We start from the raw sequence: 17659 nt of genomic DNA on the forward strand, positions 1-17659 counted from the left end.
TTCTTTCTATTACGTAATATTTATGCTGATGAATTTTGATTGTAATTACGATTAGTTATATTATTAGTTATATTACCCATAGTACGATTAGTTATACTCTTCTTCAGTTATTTGTTTTTCCTGCTTATAATAAATTTCGAAATTCATTTGCCCTTATAAAAGTGATTTAGCAATTCTGAACCTCTGAAACGATATAAAATTTTCTGAATGCGCGAAAAATCGGGGCTGAGACGAAATTGATGGATGACTTTGAGTGAGACTTGAATGTCTTTTGGCAACTATTTAAGAAAACTTTTACTATTTCCGTTGGTCAATTTTTGAACGTTATTCAGCCTTAGTTTTCATTTATCGTGCATCCCGTGAAAACTTTAGAATGACAAAAAATATAATTTTCTATTCGCCTGAACATAAGAGGAAGCGAAACAGTAAATTGACCTAGTCAAAAAGTATTATGAGTAACTAAAATATTTTTGACTACGCAACTTCACCCAGATCAATTTGAGAATGGAGGACTCAAATTTTTTCGAATTGAGTTAAAATAGTTATATTGGAAATTTCGAGCGGCAAGATAATACTGTCCACCAACTTACGTGAATTGAATTATTTTTATTTTTAAATACCCTCTAAGCGAACAAATTTACCGGAAGTTATTTCATGTTGTTTCAGTGCGAATATTATTATTTATCGATCTCAGTACAGATTTTTTGGTAAAAAAATAATTTATAGGGTTCTGTGGCATGATAATATGAATCTTTAGCAAACACATCATGAATCATGAGCGAAGTGATCACTTATCATTTCTAACCAAAATTATTACTACTTATATCCTCAATCTCCTTAAAACGCAGGCTAGCAAGTTTAAAGCAAAGAGAACACAAAGTAAATTCACCATATCGATATTGAACAATATTATTCGATAATATTGTTTACATCGATATGGTGAATTCACATGGCGTTCTCTTTGCTCCTAATTCCTTGTTAAAATAATTGATCCTTTCGTGGCGCTGCCGGTCATGTTCTTAATGGAAAACTTTGTTCAAGTTATGAATATTCCTGATGTTTCGTTCACAAATCAATAGGTCAAATTTTGTAGAAATGAGCATTACTCGTTGTTATAATTATTTCCTCTAATTACAAATATGCTGAGTTTTTACTCTACTTGTCGAATTCTTGTGCAAAATCACACATAAATTTTGATAATTCATTATCAGAGTAAATTGCTAGAAATTTTACCATATTTCCAACGAAATCGTTCAGGAGACCAGCAACGTTCTCAATTCGAAAATTCAATAATAACATTATTATTGTTGTAGCAGTAAGACACAAGAGATACAATATTGTACACATCATAATCACAATTCTACTAGACTATTGAATTTCTGAACTAAGCAAGGATTCACAAAAGCCCCAGTTTGAAGTGCCAAAAGTGGAGGCGAAAATTGTAAAATTTATTTCGGACACCGGCTCGTCATATCGTTCAGTATGAGAACGCACAGCTGGGTCTTACCGCACTAAATACCTACTCGCCCATCCACCTCATTTAGCTGTGCGCATTCACATTATACATTGCAAAATACCGTTTCTCCAAAAAATCAAGTTTGAGCCAGTCTTCGGAACGATTTCATTGGAATTACAGTAAGTTTTCTTTTCCAGAAAAAAACCTAAATTTTCATTGTATATGCGGTTAATTTCTTTAGCGAAATATATTTTTATTTATTCACCAATTCTCGAATTAATTTAAACTTCCAGCTTATATAAATAGCTTTGAATCAAATGAAAAACCGTGTACTTATTCCTGCTATTTCGGCAAGGCAAAAGTTGCTTGCAGGTCTGGCCATGATGACAAAGCTAGATGCTTCCAAACGTCTTTGATTTAATGATTTATTGGAATTTGGTTATATGAATTCACATTATTTAATAAGATTTCTTCCTTCGACTCGCTTAATGTTATACTGCAATGTCACTCGCCCACAACTTTCACAAATATAACTAAGTTTTAAGTACAATTTTTCGTAAGCTGTGCGAAATATTTCACGAAATAATTGCTCACATATTTCACCATAATTTAACTACCACCTACGTATTGCACACCTTTTGAGAATCCAAAACATTTTCTACGCTAAATTTAACATTATAACGGCTGAAAAACATCATTAAATGATTTTTCATCAACTACAAACGCACGAACAAAAATGATTTACAAGTCGAAGATTGTCCACTATCTACAACTCCCACCACGCGTAAAACTAATAAATTTTTGCATCAATAATGCCTCGCATAACCATAATTTATGTTACCGATCTTAAAACTTGAGTTAGAATTTAAAAATTTCTACTGTCTATTAAACATTTCGCATTTCGTGAATCGCTATCAAGTCACAAAGACATTACATGAGTGAACTTTTACTAAACACTCAATGTCACACTATCACTGAAATTTAAATTCCGTTCTTGCATTTACGTGACTCTCTCTGATCTCATACCAACCTAGATTATACACTAACACCGAAACCTCCTTGCTCGCATTTTCCTAACTCTCTCTCACCCCAAGACGACCATCACTACACTTTAATGAACAATCTATTTAACAACATCACCGAAACCTCCGTTCTTGCATTTACATGCACCTCTTTGCAAGACCCCACGAAAACCTTAACTACACTTTAATGAGCAATCTATTTAACACCATCACCGAAACCTCTGTTCTCTCATTTACTTGACTCTCTCTGATCCCATGACAACCATCACTACAGCGGGTCAACTTTGGGAGTAACGCCGGCGTGAGTAGATTCCCTTTCGCGCATTTTACTCAATTTGAAATTTTTCTAAAGTTCTATTTCGATCCAAGTAATCTAATTACTCCTTTATATTTGATGGAATTTATAAAACACTTTTCTTATTATTATCATTGATCTATGAACCTCGTCCTTGTAGCATAAACAAAGAATCTTAAACATCTTTTAAATCCATCGCTATCATGATTCTCGTATTTCGGAACTCTCGTGTCTGATTATTACGCCTCGTATTTACTTGAACGGTGAATGCTCTAATTTTATCTACGCCTAAGAGGAGGCCTCCTTTAATCGTTGTCTCTCATCAATTCCTATTTGTTTTCTTTCTCATACATTTTATCAACAAGTCCGTTATTGGCACTTGTTCCATAATTATTGGGTTAAGCGTTCCATTTTAAGCATTAATAATACTTTATAACGTACGCGGCCGTAGATTTTGTGTTCTTTCTATTCTCTTTTTTATTGTTCTTTGTTGGTTTTCTTTGCAGAGTAATTCATGCTTGAGTAGTTTTTAATGTATGCATTATTTGTGAGTTGCATGTGCATTAAAATAAATATCCTTCACACGCACTTGGCTTTTCAACAGTGAGGCTTCTCAAAGTTTGTCTTCTTCGCATCCACCGAGTTATATTTATTTTAGACGTTGATTTTAATAATTATTTACGGCTTCCGTAAGAACCAAACTTCGAGAAATCCTCTAATGTGATCTTGCTTGATGCTCCTCTACTTTCTTCTTCTTTGGACGGTCTCTTTTCGACGGACTGTTGTGTTTCTATAAGCACTTTTGCCCTCCATAGATACCTTGAGTCGAAGAAATTTTCTAGATCTGTTACGAAAAAGAAAGGGTGAAGTGAACTATAAAACACATGGTATGTGGGTAGACAGGATTAACTTTTGGTTACATGTACTTAAGTTGCATAGTGATGAAGGCACTCATATGTACTCGTAATATGGTAGTAGATGGTTATATGTATATATGAAAACGAACGTTGCACACTTGTAAGTATTATTTTCTCTGTTAGAACTACTGAGAGCTCAATGAAAATTGAAACGCAGCAATATAGTATTATATGAATTATATCGCCATCATAAATCGCTGTTCCGAGAGTTCAGCATTTACCAGTTTTTTTTCAACAGCACATTCAACACAAAAGTGCTCAGGCGGATCGTGCATACAACGCCGAATGAATTTTACATATTATTCTCGATTGTAATATATATTTGAGTATGAAAGCCAATGATTGAGCAATCCTTGTTATTTCTCCGATTTTTATTTTTTATGCATTTGTTGTTTTTAACAATTCGTAATTTAAATACTTGATAATAAATGACTCGTGAAATTCGGTTGGCGAGCTTTTACTCTTCATTTATTTATAAAAAGCATGCTAATAATTGAATTGGGTCTAAAATTCATACCCGACATCATTCAATTTACTTCAATGAATTTATTCACAAACACTTGCACTGTTAAAACTAATAACTCGTGATATTATAATAAGATTATAATAGCATCATGAAGCTTTTATAAATGATCATCCACGTTGTCAAGCGCAAAACTTAAGGTTGTTAAATTAATCATGAATGAAACGGAGGTTTAAAATTCTTCAATATAGGAAAGAGTGTTCAAATCTCATTTGCTGAACTTAGAAATGACAGAAGCAGGTTCAAATTTTTCTTTTGCGCATCACAAAAAAATACATTGGGGGAGTAAAAATTAATAAGAAAAATATTTGAATTATATTACAAGTCATTGAAAATTAAATATGACTTTGAAATTTTTCAAATAGTTCATGTGTTCATATTTACATCATAAAAATAAGTTTCCAATCAAGTTTATCACTGCCCTGATTTGAAACATTTTTATGATATAAAATATGCTACTATTCAATCTCATACGTGTAAGTGCATGAACAAATTAGAGTTGACTTCTATATATTTTTTAAACTCTCCGACGAACGTCCTAGCTGTAAACAGATTTAATGTCATGAGCATTCAAATTTTTTATCATTTCAACCAGCAATCATACAATTCCTTAGTGATGATGAATCGCGATGATTGCAATAAATATTGAGTAAACTTAATGCAGTTAATATTAGCTCTTAATTACTATTTGAGGCAATTACAAGGTGATGCTAGTCCAGAACTGATAGTTTGGATAGGTGAATCAGGATGAAAGTACGCCTGATTCATCAGCCTTTGTTAATATATAACAATTTATTTGCTAGATAAATATTGAAAATGTAATAAACTATTAAATGCGTTATAATTTATTTGAGAAAATATGCGTAGGAAGAATCATTGCATTTAAATTTCTAAATTCCACAAATTGTTTTATTAATCTTTTTATCGCATTTTTTTCTCTTTATAATACATGTCTCGCTAATTATAATTGTAATTTAAACTCTTCAGCATAAATTTTTGTGCTAAATTTTTAATTTTAAATAAAATATTCATGTATATTGTTGCCATAACTCAAAACCTTGCGTAGACCCAGCTCATAAATAACATTTCCCTGGCTGTAAAATAAACCGTATACCCGAACCCCATCTTTTAAAATGCTCTAGGCAGACTCATGCAATCTTATGCGTGCTCCACTCGCTCCTACGTGCCTTACGTATCTTATACGTACGTACCCCACTCGCCCTTACATACCTTGCGTATCTCAAACGTACGTGCCAAACTCGTCCCTACGTGCCTTACTTATCTTACACGTACGTGCCCCACTGGCCCCCACGTGCCTTACGTATCTTATACGTGCTCCACTCGCCCCTACGTGCCTTGCGTATCTCAAGCGTACGTGCCGCACTCGCCCCTACGTGCCTTACTTATCTTACACGTACGTGCCCCCACTGGCCCCCTACGTGCCTTACTTATCTTACACGTACGTGCCCCCCACTGGCCCCTAGGTGCCTTACTTATCTTATACGTACGTACCCCATTCGCCCCTATATAGGTGCCTTACTTATCTTATACGTACGCACCCCACTCGCCCCTACGTGCCTTACTTATATCATACGTACGTACCCCACTTATCCCTCTTCACGAGGTCACTGCCTGCCTCTCACAATCTTCTTCAGTAACACAATCCTAACTTTCGATCATAGGTTGGATTGATTTACTTAAAGTATTAAATATTATCCCATAAATTTGGTTTGTTCGCATAGGGAATTAACTTTCGTCCGCGTAAAAAAACCTAACGCCACTTCTTGCTCCTACTAATTTTCCATGCATCTATGCAAACTACCATCAATTGGAGGATTATTTTTAATTAAATTTGAAATTTATTCATGTAACTGTGTTAGTTATTGCTTACTGAATCAAAATGCAAAAAAATAATACAAATTAATTTTTTTAATTACTTCCTGGAAATTTTGTTATGCAAATAATTTAATTGTTATGACTCTAGTGTGTATTTCTCATTATTCTTTCTCCCTGAAATTTTTCGCTGTGGTCCTCGACAACGGTCTCCTGCTGCTGTGTCATCGTCGTCTTCTCTACAATTGTCGACAGAAACTTCCATTGAAGTGGCACTAATATAACAAAGGAAACTATATTCTTTGAGAATCTTTATTCCTTATTCTTTGAACGGTAAAAATGGCGATATTTATGCGTCCTTGAATGAAAAATTCCGTTTGTCTCTGCACGGATCCGGATGATTGGCAAATATCGTTGCACGATGTCAATCATTACACGCAAACAAACGAATGATTGGCGAATGACGCATACAATGTGTGGTTCATTCTAACCTGACATCCGCACGGTTGGCGGATGGCGCTGTCATCTTTGATACCATCCACGGTTGGCTCTGTCATCTTTGATACCATCCACGGTTGGCTCTGTCATCTTTGATACCATCCACGGTTGGCTCTATCATCTTTGATACCATCCACGGTTGGCTCTGCCATCTTTGATACCATCCACGGTTGGCTCTGTCATCTTTGATACCATCCACGGTTGGCTCTGCCATCTTTGATACCATCCACTCCAATAACCGGGAGGATGGCGAAGCAGATGTTCTCACGAGTACCTGGATATCTTCACGGAGGCCACAGATCCGAACAAAGACCTTCTCAAGACCCCTTTTGGAGGGCGATATTGCGGAAAGATCTCGCCTCGACTGCGCATCTCATGGCACAAGACAATCCATATCGCCTTCTTCACCGACAATAATATCACTACGCCGGACCTATTTTCTGGCACCTACAAGTTCATTAATGATTGTGAGTTTGAATTTGCGAGCCTTGCAGTAATATTATAATTTCTGCGCTTACGTTTTTATTGGAGAATTATATGTTTTTATTACGTTTTTGGGTTTATTATTATTGTTATTATGTTTTTACTTATAATTGTAGAAAAATGTTTTCCGTGTTCCCATTGTAAACGAAGTAAATTATCATCCAATTAAAGTCACATATTAGACTATTAAATTATCGGTTATCATACTTTCCGGTTGCTTAAAAATATTTAAATTTGAAAATATCTTTATTTCTACCACAGCCAAATATTCCGTTGGAGTAAAAGCACCTGACCAAGACTGCGGCTTTGTGGTCAACGTGGACGTGAAGAAGCACGGGGAATTTTTATCCCCAACTTACCCCGGAGTTTACCCCAAGAACATCACCTGCTACTGGAAGTTCGTGGGCAAACACGATCAGAGAATCCGACTTGAGTTTCGTGACTTTGATCTCTTCTACGGTGGACCGCAGTGAGTGAACCTTAATCTTATACCTCAATAATATATTTCCTATCATTCTCTGATGGGCAGAGAGTGTATCTCAATCTTATACCTCAATGACAATCTACTCCCCATCATTCTGTCGTGCATGTTCAACCCAACGCTTACAAAGTTTCTTGAATTGCGTGGTTTTTTTTTGTTGACACTAACTTTACTTTAAAATATTTGCAATTATTACTCCTAATTAAATCATTTGCATTAGAAAATTGGTTTCCGTATAAATACTACGACTGTTCATATTTACTTTATGCGGTTAAAGTGATTACGTCTTCTATATTTTACGGTTGTGCGGACGAGACATCGATTGCAGTGCACGAATACCAGCTTGCGCGTGACTGATGGCGCTGTTGCGTGAGCCAGTGCATTGTAATCCCGCCTGCAGACCTCACACAAAATAAAATAGAATAAAAGCTCTTTCATTATTTATTCAGCTCTCTCGTATCACAAGTCAATAGATCTTTCGTAAACCATTGAATTCACTTTGGAAGCGGAATTTGTTTATTGGCATCGGAAAGCTTAGGTTGACCGTAATCTAGAATCGCCCTATTAGTGACTAATGTAACCTATAACATATAACTATTGAATTCAAATCCAATTTCAGTCCCTGTATAAGATTGAATAAAATATCATTTTGCAACGATTTTTTAATAGGAATTGCAAAAAAGAAGCCTATTGTGTGTTCCGAGTAATGTCGTTCAAACCTTCTGCTCAAATCTTTCATTGAGTCTTTAAACTTTTAAACCAGAGTTTCATTACTCCCCCTCGCCACAACATTTTTCCTTCCTGGAAACTCTATCATTGGAATAAACTAAGTTTTGTGATATTTTTAGCACAGCCTGTGACGCAGGCTTGGCGTCACTGCGCGCGCACTGTCGTCACAGTGATCGACGTACAGTGGCTTGCTCCGTTTTATTCAACAGCTTTAAAGCCCAAAAATTAGCTTCTTCTACCCTAAGAAAAACATATCGGTCATACATACCGGATAATAACATAGATCTCCCAAATAATAACCCACGAATAATAACCCACGTCGTAATACCCAGGTCAAAAAAAAAAGAGAGGACGTAGCACGGACATGTCGATTTGCGGAACCAAGCTGAATCAAAATGACCCATACGAGGGCAAAAATTGCAACAGTATTTGTACAAAGTCTCACTAAGTTTTCTGAATGCAGGGTTTGCTTGTCGATTCACGAAATATTTTATTAGGCGTTCACGCATGCTTTTATCTTCAACTCACTTTACTGAGACACGCAAGCGAACACAGACAATGTGTTAAGGTTCGAAGTTTTTTCATGTTATGTAAAGAATGCATAAAGTCAGTCATTGATGCATCGATGATCGAAGGCCTTGACATTGCATCACAATGTCAGCATTGTTTACGGCGCGTTCAAATGAGTGCAAATAATTGCAAGCTACCCTTTCAAATAAAGATGAATATGTGCAAACGATTGCAATCTATGCTATGAAATACGCGCTGATGATTCTACGAACTCTACACTTTGCATGTAACGTTTATCAAGATACGTAGCAATGCAACGATCAATAATCAATCAATCTTTTTATTATGCTAATTTTTACAGGTCGAACATTTTATGCAGTCACTATATAATACTTAGCAGCAGTTATTTCAAGAATGTATTTTTTTAGTTTAATGCCTACCTGAATTATCGCTCATTTCGCCGAGTGAGAAACGTACAGCTAAGTCAGAATGTCCCACGTATGCCAAATTTAACTGATAATAATTACATTTATTTCGTATATCAATAGCCCATTCGACCACCAAAATGAATGATAATAATCCATTTCTCTTCATGTTCCAGCAGCCCATTTGACCACCAAAATAATTGATATAAACAAATTTTTCATCATGTTATAGCTGCCCATTTGACCACCAAAATAATTGATATAAACAAATTTTTCATCATGTTATAGCTGCCCATTTGGAAACCTAAATAATTAATATAAATAAATTTCTCGCCATATTACAGCTGCCCATTTGACCACCTAAATAATTAATATAAACAAATTTCTCATTATGTTATAGCTGCTTATTTGACCACTAAAATGGTTGATATAAACAAATTTTTCATCTTTTTATAGCTGCCCATTGGAAAACCTAAATAATTAATATAAACAAATTTATCGTCATATTTCAGCTGCCCATTTGACCACGTAAAGATGTTCGATGGTGGAGACACGTTCGCGCCACTTATTGGCACGTACTGTGGACAACAGAGGAATCTGGTGGTGTTCAGCAGCAGCAGCTCGGTGTTGGTCACGTTCAGCACCCTATACCGTATCGCTGATACGCAAAACAGAGGCTTCCAGGGCATCTTTAACATCTCCGACAGCTACCTCAGACTCAGTGCGTATCCGAAAAGTTATTAGTTGAGTAACAATAAGTACAAAGGAGGTTATTTTCTACCTCAGTCTTAGTGCGTATCCGAAAAATTATCAGTTGAGTAACAATAAGTACAAAGGAGGGTATTTCTACCTCAGGCTTAGTTCGTATCCGAAAAATTATTAGTTAAGTAACAATAAGGTGAGATAGTCTTCTTCCTCACACTAAGTGCGTATTCACAAACTTATTAGTTCAGAAAAAAGGCAGAAACGAGATTGAATTGGATTCTAATTTAATTGTTAGTCTTTCTTGGGTGTTTTCTAAAAAGAAGAATCGATTTTAAATATTTTTTTTCTCATTCAATAATTAGCCATTTATAATAAATAACTTTGAATTAAGTCTTTTAATTCAATAGCATCGCTCACTTATTATTACTTTCTGTCGAGTACAGTAATGCATAATTTCATTACCCCCCGTAAAATTTGTAGAAGAAAAAACCCTTACATGTTGCCACTTAAAATAAAACTGTAATTTGCGGCTGTAATTGCTGAATCAATTCATCTTAATTTTTAAACTTGTCAAAATTTCTTGCAGACTTCATGCATCGCCTGTTGGTACGTCGTAAAAAATTTCGAGCCGGTTAATCTGGTTTTAATAAGTTTTTTTTAATTCCCTGATACTCGAGTCTACATAAGTAAAATTAATCAAGAGATAATTTTGGAAAATATTCCTGTGTACAAAATTATTAATAATTAGTCTACGAGTCGAAACAGAATTAAATGAACGAATATGTTACTAACCAATTTGGCTGCCCTCTCTCAAATTGAGTATAAACTTTGTGTAGAATTGTATTTAACACCTATTATTATTACAGAAAGGTAAACTAAAAATTAAGTAAATAATAACTAATAGGGATTTCAGGCAGGAATTATACGTTTCGCCTTCACGACTATGGTACAGTCAGCTTCGGTTAGCCATTTTGGGAACCAACATTGCGAGAAGGAGGTTTTTCCATACAACCCTACGTGCTGCTTGCGAACATCTTGAGATTAGAAGGCAGGGCGTGAAGCTTATTTTCCATCCGACCGAGTCAACCTTGTATCTCACGAACTGTGCTATGGCTAATATAATTACAAAGTTTAAAATCGAAAATTACCATTTCTTTCACACCAGTTAATCAATTGTTACGAGCATTTTTTTAACATATCGACTAAAATCTACCTTACGAGAGGAGATAAAATCTACCCTATCCTTTGCTATAAAAACGTTTGATAAACATTGAATAAATACCAGAACACACCAATTGGACTATAAAACAATTGCAGACAGTTTTTGCAGACTATTTGGTGTAAAGCTCGTCGCTCGCTCATAAAGCTTGTCCCTCTTCTATTGTTCGGGAAAATTCTCATGCAGCTCCTGAGGAATGGATTGTGGCGGGAGACTTTCTTGGCTCCACGCCACGGCTCTGCTCCAGCAGTTTCGGAACCGCGCTAGCAGTATTTTCACGCCGTATCTTCCAGTACATTTTCAAGCAGTATTTTCACGCCGTATTTTCCAGTACATTTCAACAGTATTTTTACGCCGTATTTTCCAGTACATTTCAGCAGTATTTTCACGCCGTATTTTCCAGTATATTTCAACAGTATTTTTCAAGCATTATTTTCACGTCAACGCGACAACGTCGGTTTGAAAATATTTAAAGCCAGTAATAACGGTTGTAGACGGCTTAAAGCTCAATAGTGCCTTAAAACGGCTTAAATCGTGCCATAATGGCTTAAAATCTCTAGTGAAATATTACTTTTTTCCCCTGAATTGGCCGATAATCACTTTAACTTCAGGTGGTAAGATCAATAGATTGCTTTAACCGCAAATTAAACAGGAACTAAAAACGAATAAAGTACCAAAAATTCAACTGTTATTTGGTTGAGAACGTTTCGGAGAAAAGCAAGCTCGATCATCTTTAGAAATCACCGTATTGTGGTGAACGACAACCGACCTACACCTATCACTCGAATTATTTTTTGCTCTGCAATAAAAATCTAATGAATCATAATGACGTAAACTCGTAATATTATTTGTCAATGTGCAATTTATCAATATGCAATTTATCAGTTGGTTAAAATAATTTGGCTTAGTTTCGAAAAAGGTGACTAAACACATTTTCAACGTGGACGTATTTGACAGCTAAAAACGATCAACGTTAATATATATAGCCAACACTTAACGACAGAGAACCGCAGTATTATGAGCTATGAGCAGCCGAGCCTCCATATCTCATTAGACAATTGATGTTTTAACATAAAAAATAAACCATAACTTTCTCCGCTGCCATTCCAGTACTCGAGAATAGCTCATGAAATTTTAGCGAATGCGAGAATGCTGAGATTAATGTATTTTTTATTTTATTTAGTCGAGACATTTTTTAAACTTGCCGGTTATCTCTTAGACGAATTTGAATAATGTTAATACCAATTCGTTTACATTACAGTTTTAGTTTACATTACATTTTGTTTTACATTACAGTTTACAAACGAGTTTTAGATCATATCATACGAAAGTACAAAAATGAGAATTGGACGTTTGTGTGCTGAAATACAGTCTCTTGGGGCTAGAGTTAATGCAAAATTTAAAATGTAATTTTTTCGGTTTTTATTTTACGGTGCTTCAAACCAGGACGCAGCAAATAAGTTGTTTGGAAGGCTACAAATAAAATTATTGTTCTTTGAGCTTTACTAGCCTTGCTCTTAAGGTTCTACTTTTAAAAAATTCATTGATCCACGTAGTTGAGAAAATAAATTTTGCCATAGTCCAATGATATTGTTTGCTTAAATAAGCCCATAATCCTAAAAAATGAAATCTAATTTACCTGCCGTTGCGTTGTTGAAATCAGTCTACGGACAATACTCCTAAGATTCAAATATATTCGGAGACCCGAATCGGAAAACTAAAATTAAGTTTGAATCTACGAACTGAATGGAACAGTATTTCTAACATTTTTATGCATATAAATTTAACTGGAATTTGGTTCATTACGATAATTCTATATGACTGGCACATCTAAGACTCAACAGAAACATCTTAATTAGGAAATGCATTTTGATTATATATGGCAAGTAATGAGCTTATATACAATTAATCTCTTGTAGCTAATTACAGGCGAATGATTTATTTAATGGATTAATGTAATTTTTCCTACAGGTTATTGTGAATCGTAGTGCTTAAGCTACAGCAACATTTAAAATGCAAAACTACCGCAAAACTGAACGTGTCATGTAACTTCACATCAAGAGTGTCGCGTTGCTTCGCTTTAAACTATTTTATATTATTTATCCCAATTAAAACTTGAAGGTTTCCGCTTACTTTTGAAAATAAGGTGCTTCTTTTTAAATAACTAAGGCAGTAACTTACTTCCCGACAATAAACGACAATTTTTTTAACGAGCCATACTGTATTAGGCTTTCCAAGTAACCCATCTCTCATCAGATCTAAATAATAAAAAATGTTGGACTTCTCCATCATGGGTACTCTATTTCGTATTTCAGTTGGTGCCTAAATTCGAGTTCTTTTTTCAATCTCATTAATACTGTCGAGTTAATTTGACTCAACGGGTTTTCTGCCTTACTGTTCATTAGATGGGGAGGTAATCAGGTCTGCTTCGCTGACTCAGCGCGATTGTCTTTGAAAGTTTTAGAAACTTCACTCTGGGTTTCATGTGTCAAACTTACAGTAATGCTGTTTTTGGAAGAGAAGTTTGTAAACGGCCTCTCAACACCGTTTCAAGTCTGCTAGACTTTACCAGAGTACAATTTAGGAAATACAGTTTTGGCTTCAACAAATTTTTTGTGTTTTTATATTCATAATGACAAAAGAAGTAAAGAATCGAATTTATATATGCTCGCATAAAATGTAGGACTTTTTGATCATTTTGAAAATAATCGTTTCTATTTTTCCTTAATTTTTCATCTATTTTTAAGAAAACTCGATCGAATAGAATGAAAATGAATTCAAATTCATGCTTAATGTTTCACCTTTCTAAATGTTTCAACCTAAATGCGATTACCAATTCTGTAAATGTGACTCATAATGAACTAAACATATAATGATGAGAAATAATACAAAATCTTGTTATTTGTAGCTTGATTTTCTTATTTTCAGATTTCATCAACGAGCACGACGCAGAACACATCAGGGGCACAGAGTGCGACCAACGCATCCTGAGCAAACGGACCAGCAACGGAACTGTGTTCAGCCCCAACTACCCCTACCTCTACCTGCCCAACATAGTATGCAGGTGCTGATCAGCTATCTAAATCTTATGCATTATAAAACGTCGCACCGACTACTTTTACCTTTATCTACCTAAAATCGTATGCAGGTGCTGATCAGCTTTAATAGTCCTTCTAAATCTCACACATTATAAATCTTCGCACAAACTGCCCCTACCTCTACCTAGCCAACATTGTGTGCATGTGCTGATCAGCTTTAACAGCCCTTCAAAATCTCATACATTATAAATCTTCGCACAAACTACCTAGCCAACATTGTATGCAGGTGCTGATCAGCTATTTAACAGTCCTTCTAAATCTCATACATCATCAATCTTTGCATCAACAACCTGTACCTCTTCCTACCCAACATCGTATGCAGATGCTTATCAGCTTTAATAGGCCTTCGGAGTCTTATCCTCGGTATGTTCAACCTAAATTTTTATGAACACTATAGCACTAATCACCTCTTCCTTTACCTACCCAACATCCTTTGCAAGTACAGCTTTCTTCCAGAATATACTTTGAGTCTATTTCAGGGTAATTTCCACCAACAACATTTTTCGAGACCTAGAACAGCATAGCTTTAATTCATTTTGTATCATATTATTATCTAATTCAGATCGTTACGTTTTTCGGACACTTTACATACACGTACAGGCATGGAGGTAGTCATGGACTAGAATAATAAAAACTCATTTAAAATGTAATTGTATCGCTCATGGTGCCTGCATGAATTTCATGTGGTAATAATTTCACATGCCATGAATTTATTCTGACGTACTAACAATAAATGGTCAAATGAGAAAAGCATGAAGAAATTTTAACCAGAACCATTTCGAAAACTTTCAAAATTTCCACAATTTTAAAATAAATAAATTAAAACTGCTGATGTTTACCAGAATTTCTGGAAAACATATATGAACTTTCAGATACTTCATTTACGGGCTGCAAGATTCTCAGAACCTGGAACGTGTCCGTTTGGAGTTCTTCGATCGTTTCGACATTCCTGCCACGCCGAAAAGCGGCAAAAAGTGAGTTAGAGTGATATATATATTCTGCAATTCATGTAGTTAGATAACTTCTTTCACTCTATCTCATTATTGTAATAAGTCATCCATATATGATAACGTCTATTACTCATCTTTTTTTTTGCGTGAATGATATCGCAATGTTGATGTTTTCGAGCCATAAAGAAAAGCTGTTAAAATTCTTTTTGCACTCGAAGTTTTGAATATTTTATTGGCGGTCTTTGTTCATTTCTAAGTAGAAGTACTACATTAGTTGACAGGTTAAGTGTAGTTAATAGATCGCGTCAAGCGAAAGTTAGGGCGAGAGACCTTATAGACATATATATAAATATTTTTGAAAGAAATTGTGGACAAATAAATCGCACTTGAACTAAATCGTGAACAATTTCTCAATGAGAGTGTGGTTTCGTTCATTTTTACTCGTACTTAGAATTTTTGGGCTATATCAGCAAGCAAACTTATTTTGAATCAGGCTCAAAGTTGTTTTTAAAAACCAACAGAACCTCCGTTATCTGGTTCCGGCTAATGAAAAATATGTTAATCACAATGATTGGGGTAATTGCTTTTTCGGTTGTATTTACATGCTCACCAGTTACTATTTACTTTATAATCAGCATATAGCTAATACGTGCTGATAGTTGTACTTTATTTGTTTCTTTCTAATTTTGTTAAGTATACTCGCGTGTCAATTGGGAACACCGAATAAGAAGAAATATTTATGTTTATTTGTTTCTAAATTTAACTCTTGTTACGGTAACCAATTTAGTTTAAGTACTTAAATTTGAAGAAAAATTCAGTATTCACGATAGTGAATTAAGCTGGGTTACCTTCACAGATTTTCTTTCAGCAAATGATGACTTTAATTTTACTGTTCTTTCTTATAATTTCCAGTGTTCAGACGACGGGGTTTGTATATTGTGTTGTGAACGTTTTGCTCATTTGATGTACTACCTTCCATGCTTGTTTCTGTGTTTTTGGTTCAACGTTTAGCCGCGATGTCCTACGAAAATTGAATAAACCTAACAAGCCTGTACAAAAGCCTACTAACCAGAGCATAACTCACGCTGATTTTAATTTAAAAGAAAAACTGAATAGCTGGAAATACCAAATTGAACAAAAAATAGTCTTTAAATTTAAAATTTTTCTGATTTTTATGCTCGAGGATTTTTAGGTTAACATATATTAGGTGCAGCTGTTTCTTCAGCGCAAATAACTTATTTTAAGACTAAGTTACAAATAACTTTAAAACTATCCTTAAATAAGTATTGCAAATTACTTCGCACTTACTTACAGACATAAATGATTTTTACTGTTTAATTTTACTGTTTAATTAATTAATTATTATATATCAGATAGTAATTGTTGGTGTTAAAATACAAATTGGGTGAAATGACTGCATAACGTTTTCTGCGCTACCAGTTGTATACTATTTAGCAGAATAAAACATCCTTGAACCAATCCCAAAATTAAAAAATGCAAATAAAAATCTTCTATTTTTGAAGCGGATAACTGTTATAAAATAGGTTTTATCACGGGTGAAACATGCCTCAGGCGGCTGTAAAAGAGCGACCAAGGCACGATATAATGTCATTCCCATATACACCTGATAAGTTTTTCGTTATTAAAATGTATAGTTGAATTAAGTAGAAAGTTACCGCAATCACCCTGATAATTTATGTTGATGGATTTAACTGATAACAAGTATTATTAGCTAATATATAAAGCTGAGGGAGGTATACATGGAACTGTCTACTTCCATGTTCGATACAAGTTTAAACTCCTCATGAAAAAATCGTTTAAATTATTTTCAAATGATAATTTGAAATTTACTTAAAATCATAAAAGTCTTGAATAATAATGCATATGTAAATTATCATAATAGCCCGAATGTTATACTGTATATTCACCCTGCGCTCAGCACGACGGGCGGTTCATGTTTTCCCTCGAATATATTATGCCCTTTGTTTTAATTAGATTCACGCTTGCTGTCAGAATAGGATTTATAGCGCGCACTTGTAAGAAAAAGCACACTGGATCTTTAAATTATTGAACTGAAGTCCACCAAAATTGTAAAAGAGAAGAAAACGTTAATTAAATTCACCAAATCTTTAATGTAAGCGTTTTCATCCGAGATGTGGTGAATTTATTTGTCGCTTTCTTTGTTTTTAAGTTTTCGGTGAACCTGCGATTCGAACTGAAGGTGATATGCAACCCATCTCATTAATTTACGACCTGCAACATTATCAGCATCACCCCTCCAGCATGACATATGGCCTTCATAGCGTGTTATCTTTTGTTGCAGTCTTCGTTCTGATATTTTAATTTTTAATTTTGCATGTATATGAAACGTGCAAGCGCAATTGATTTGTTTCATGGTGAAGGGATTTTGTGAGGGATTGATGTATGGGTGTGTCCACTGAACGTATCAATAGAAATAAGATTATTCCAGTAATATGAAATGTAGTTATAATGATATCAGTTATTCAGCTGATTG

The 17659-nt window shown here is 34.8% G+C and overlaps 1 protein-coding gene across 3 annotated transcripts in view; it reads left to right on the plus strand.

Annotated features, from left to right (window-relative positions):
* Positions 1 to 17659, plus strand: part of LOC108682334 (bone morphogenetic protein 1-like) — a 42153-nt gene that overhangs the window by 15692 nt on the left and 8802 nt on the right. Inside the window, exons 5-11 of one of the 3 annotated variants that reach the window (XM_018171479.2) lie at positions 2753 to 2779; positions 6803 to 7011; positions 7289 to 7496; positions 9685 to 9893; positions 14025 to 14160; positions 15067 to 15168; positions 16057 to 16071. In XM_018171479.2, coding sequence (XP_018026968.1) covers positions 2753 to 2779; positions 6803 to 7011; positions 7289 to 7496; positions 9685 to 9893; positions 14025 to 14160; positions 15067 to 15168; positions 16057 to 16071 — 906 coding nt within the window. The remainder of the gene's footprint in view (positions 1 to 2752; positions 2780 to 6802; positions 7012 to 7288; positions 7497 to 9684; positions 9894 to 14024; positions 14161 to 15066; positions 15169 to 16056; positions 16072 to 17659) is intronic. The other 2 variants (XM_047881664.1, XM_018171480.2) reach the window with 2 other exon arrangements.

Source organism: Hyalella azteca, unplaced genomic scaffold, assembly GCF_000764305.2.
Source record: "Hyalella azteca isolate HAZT.00-mixed unplaced genomic scaffold, Hazt_2.0.2 contig8532, whole genome shotgun sequence".
In the NCBI taxonomy this organism is placed as follows: Eukaryota; Metazoa; Arthropoda; class Malacostraca; order Amphipoda; family Hyalellidae; genus Hyalella; species Hyalella azteca.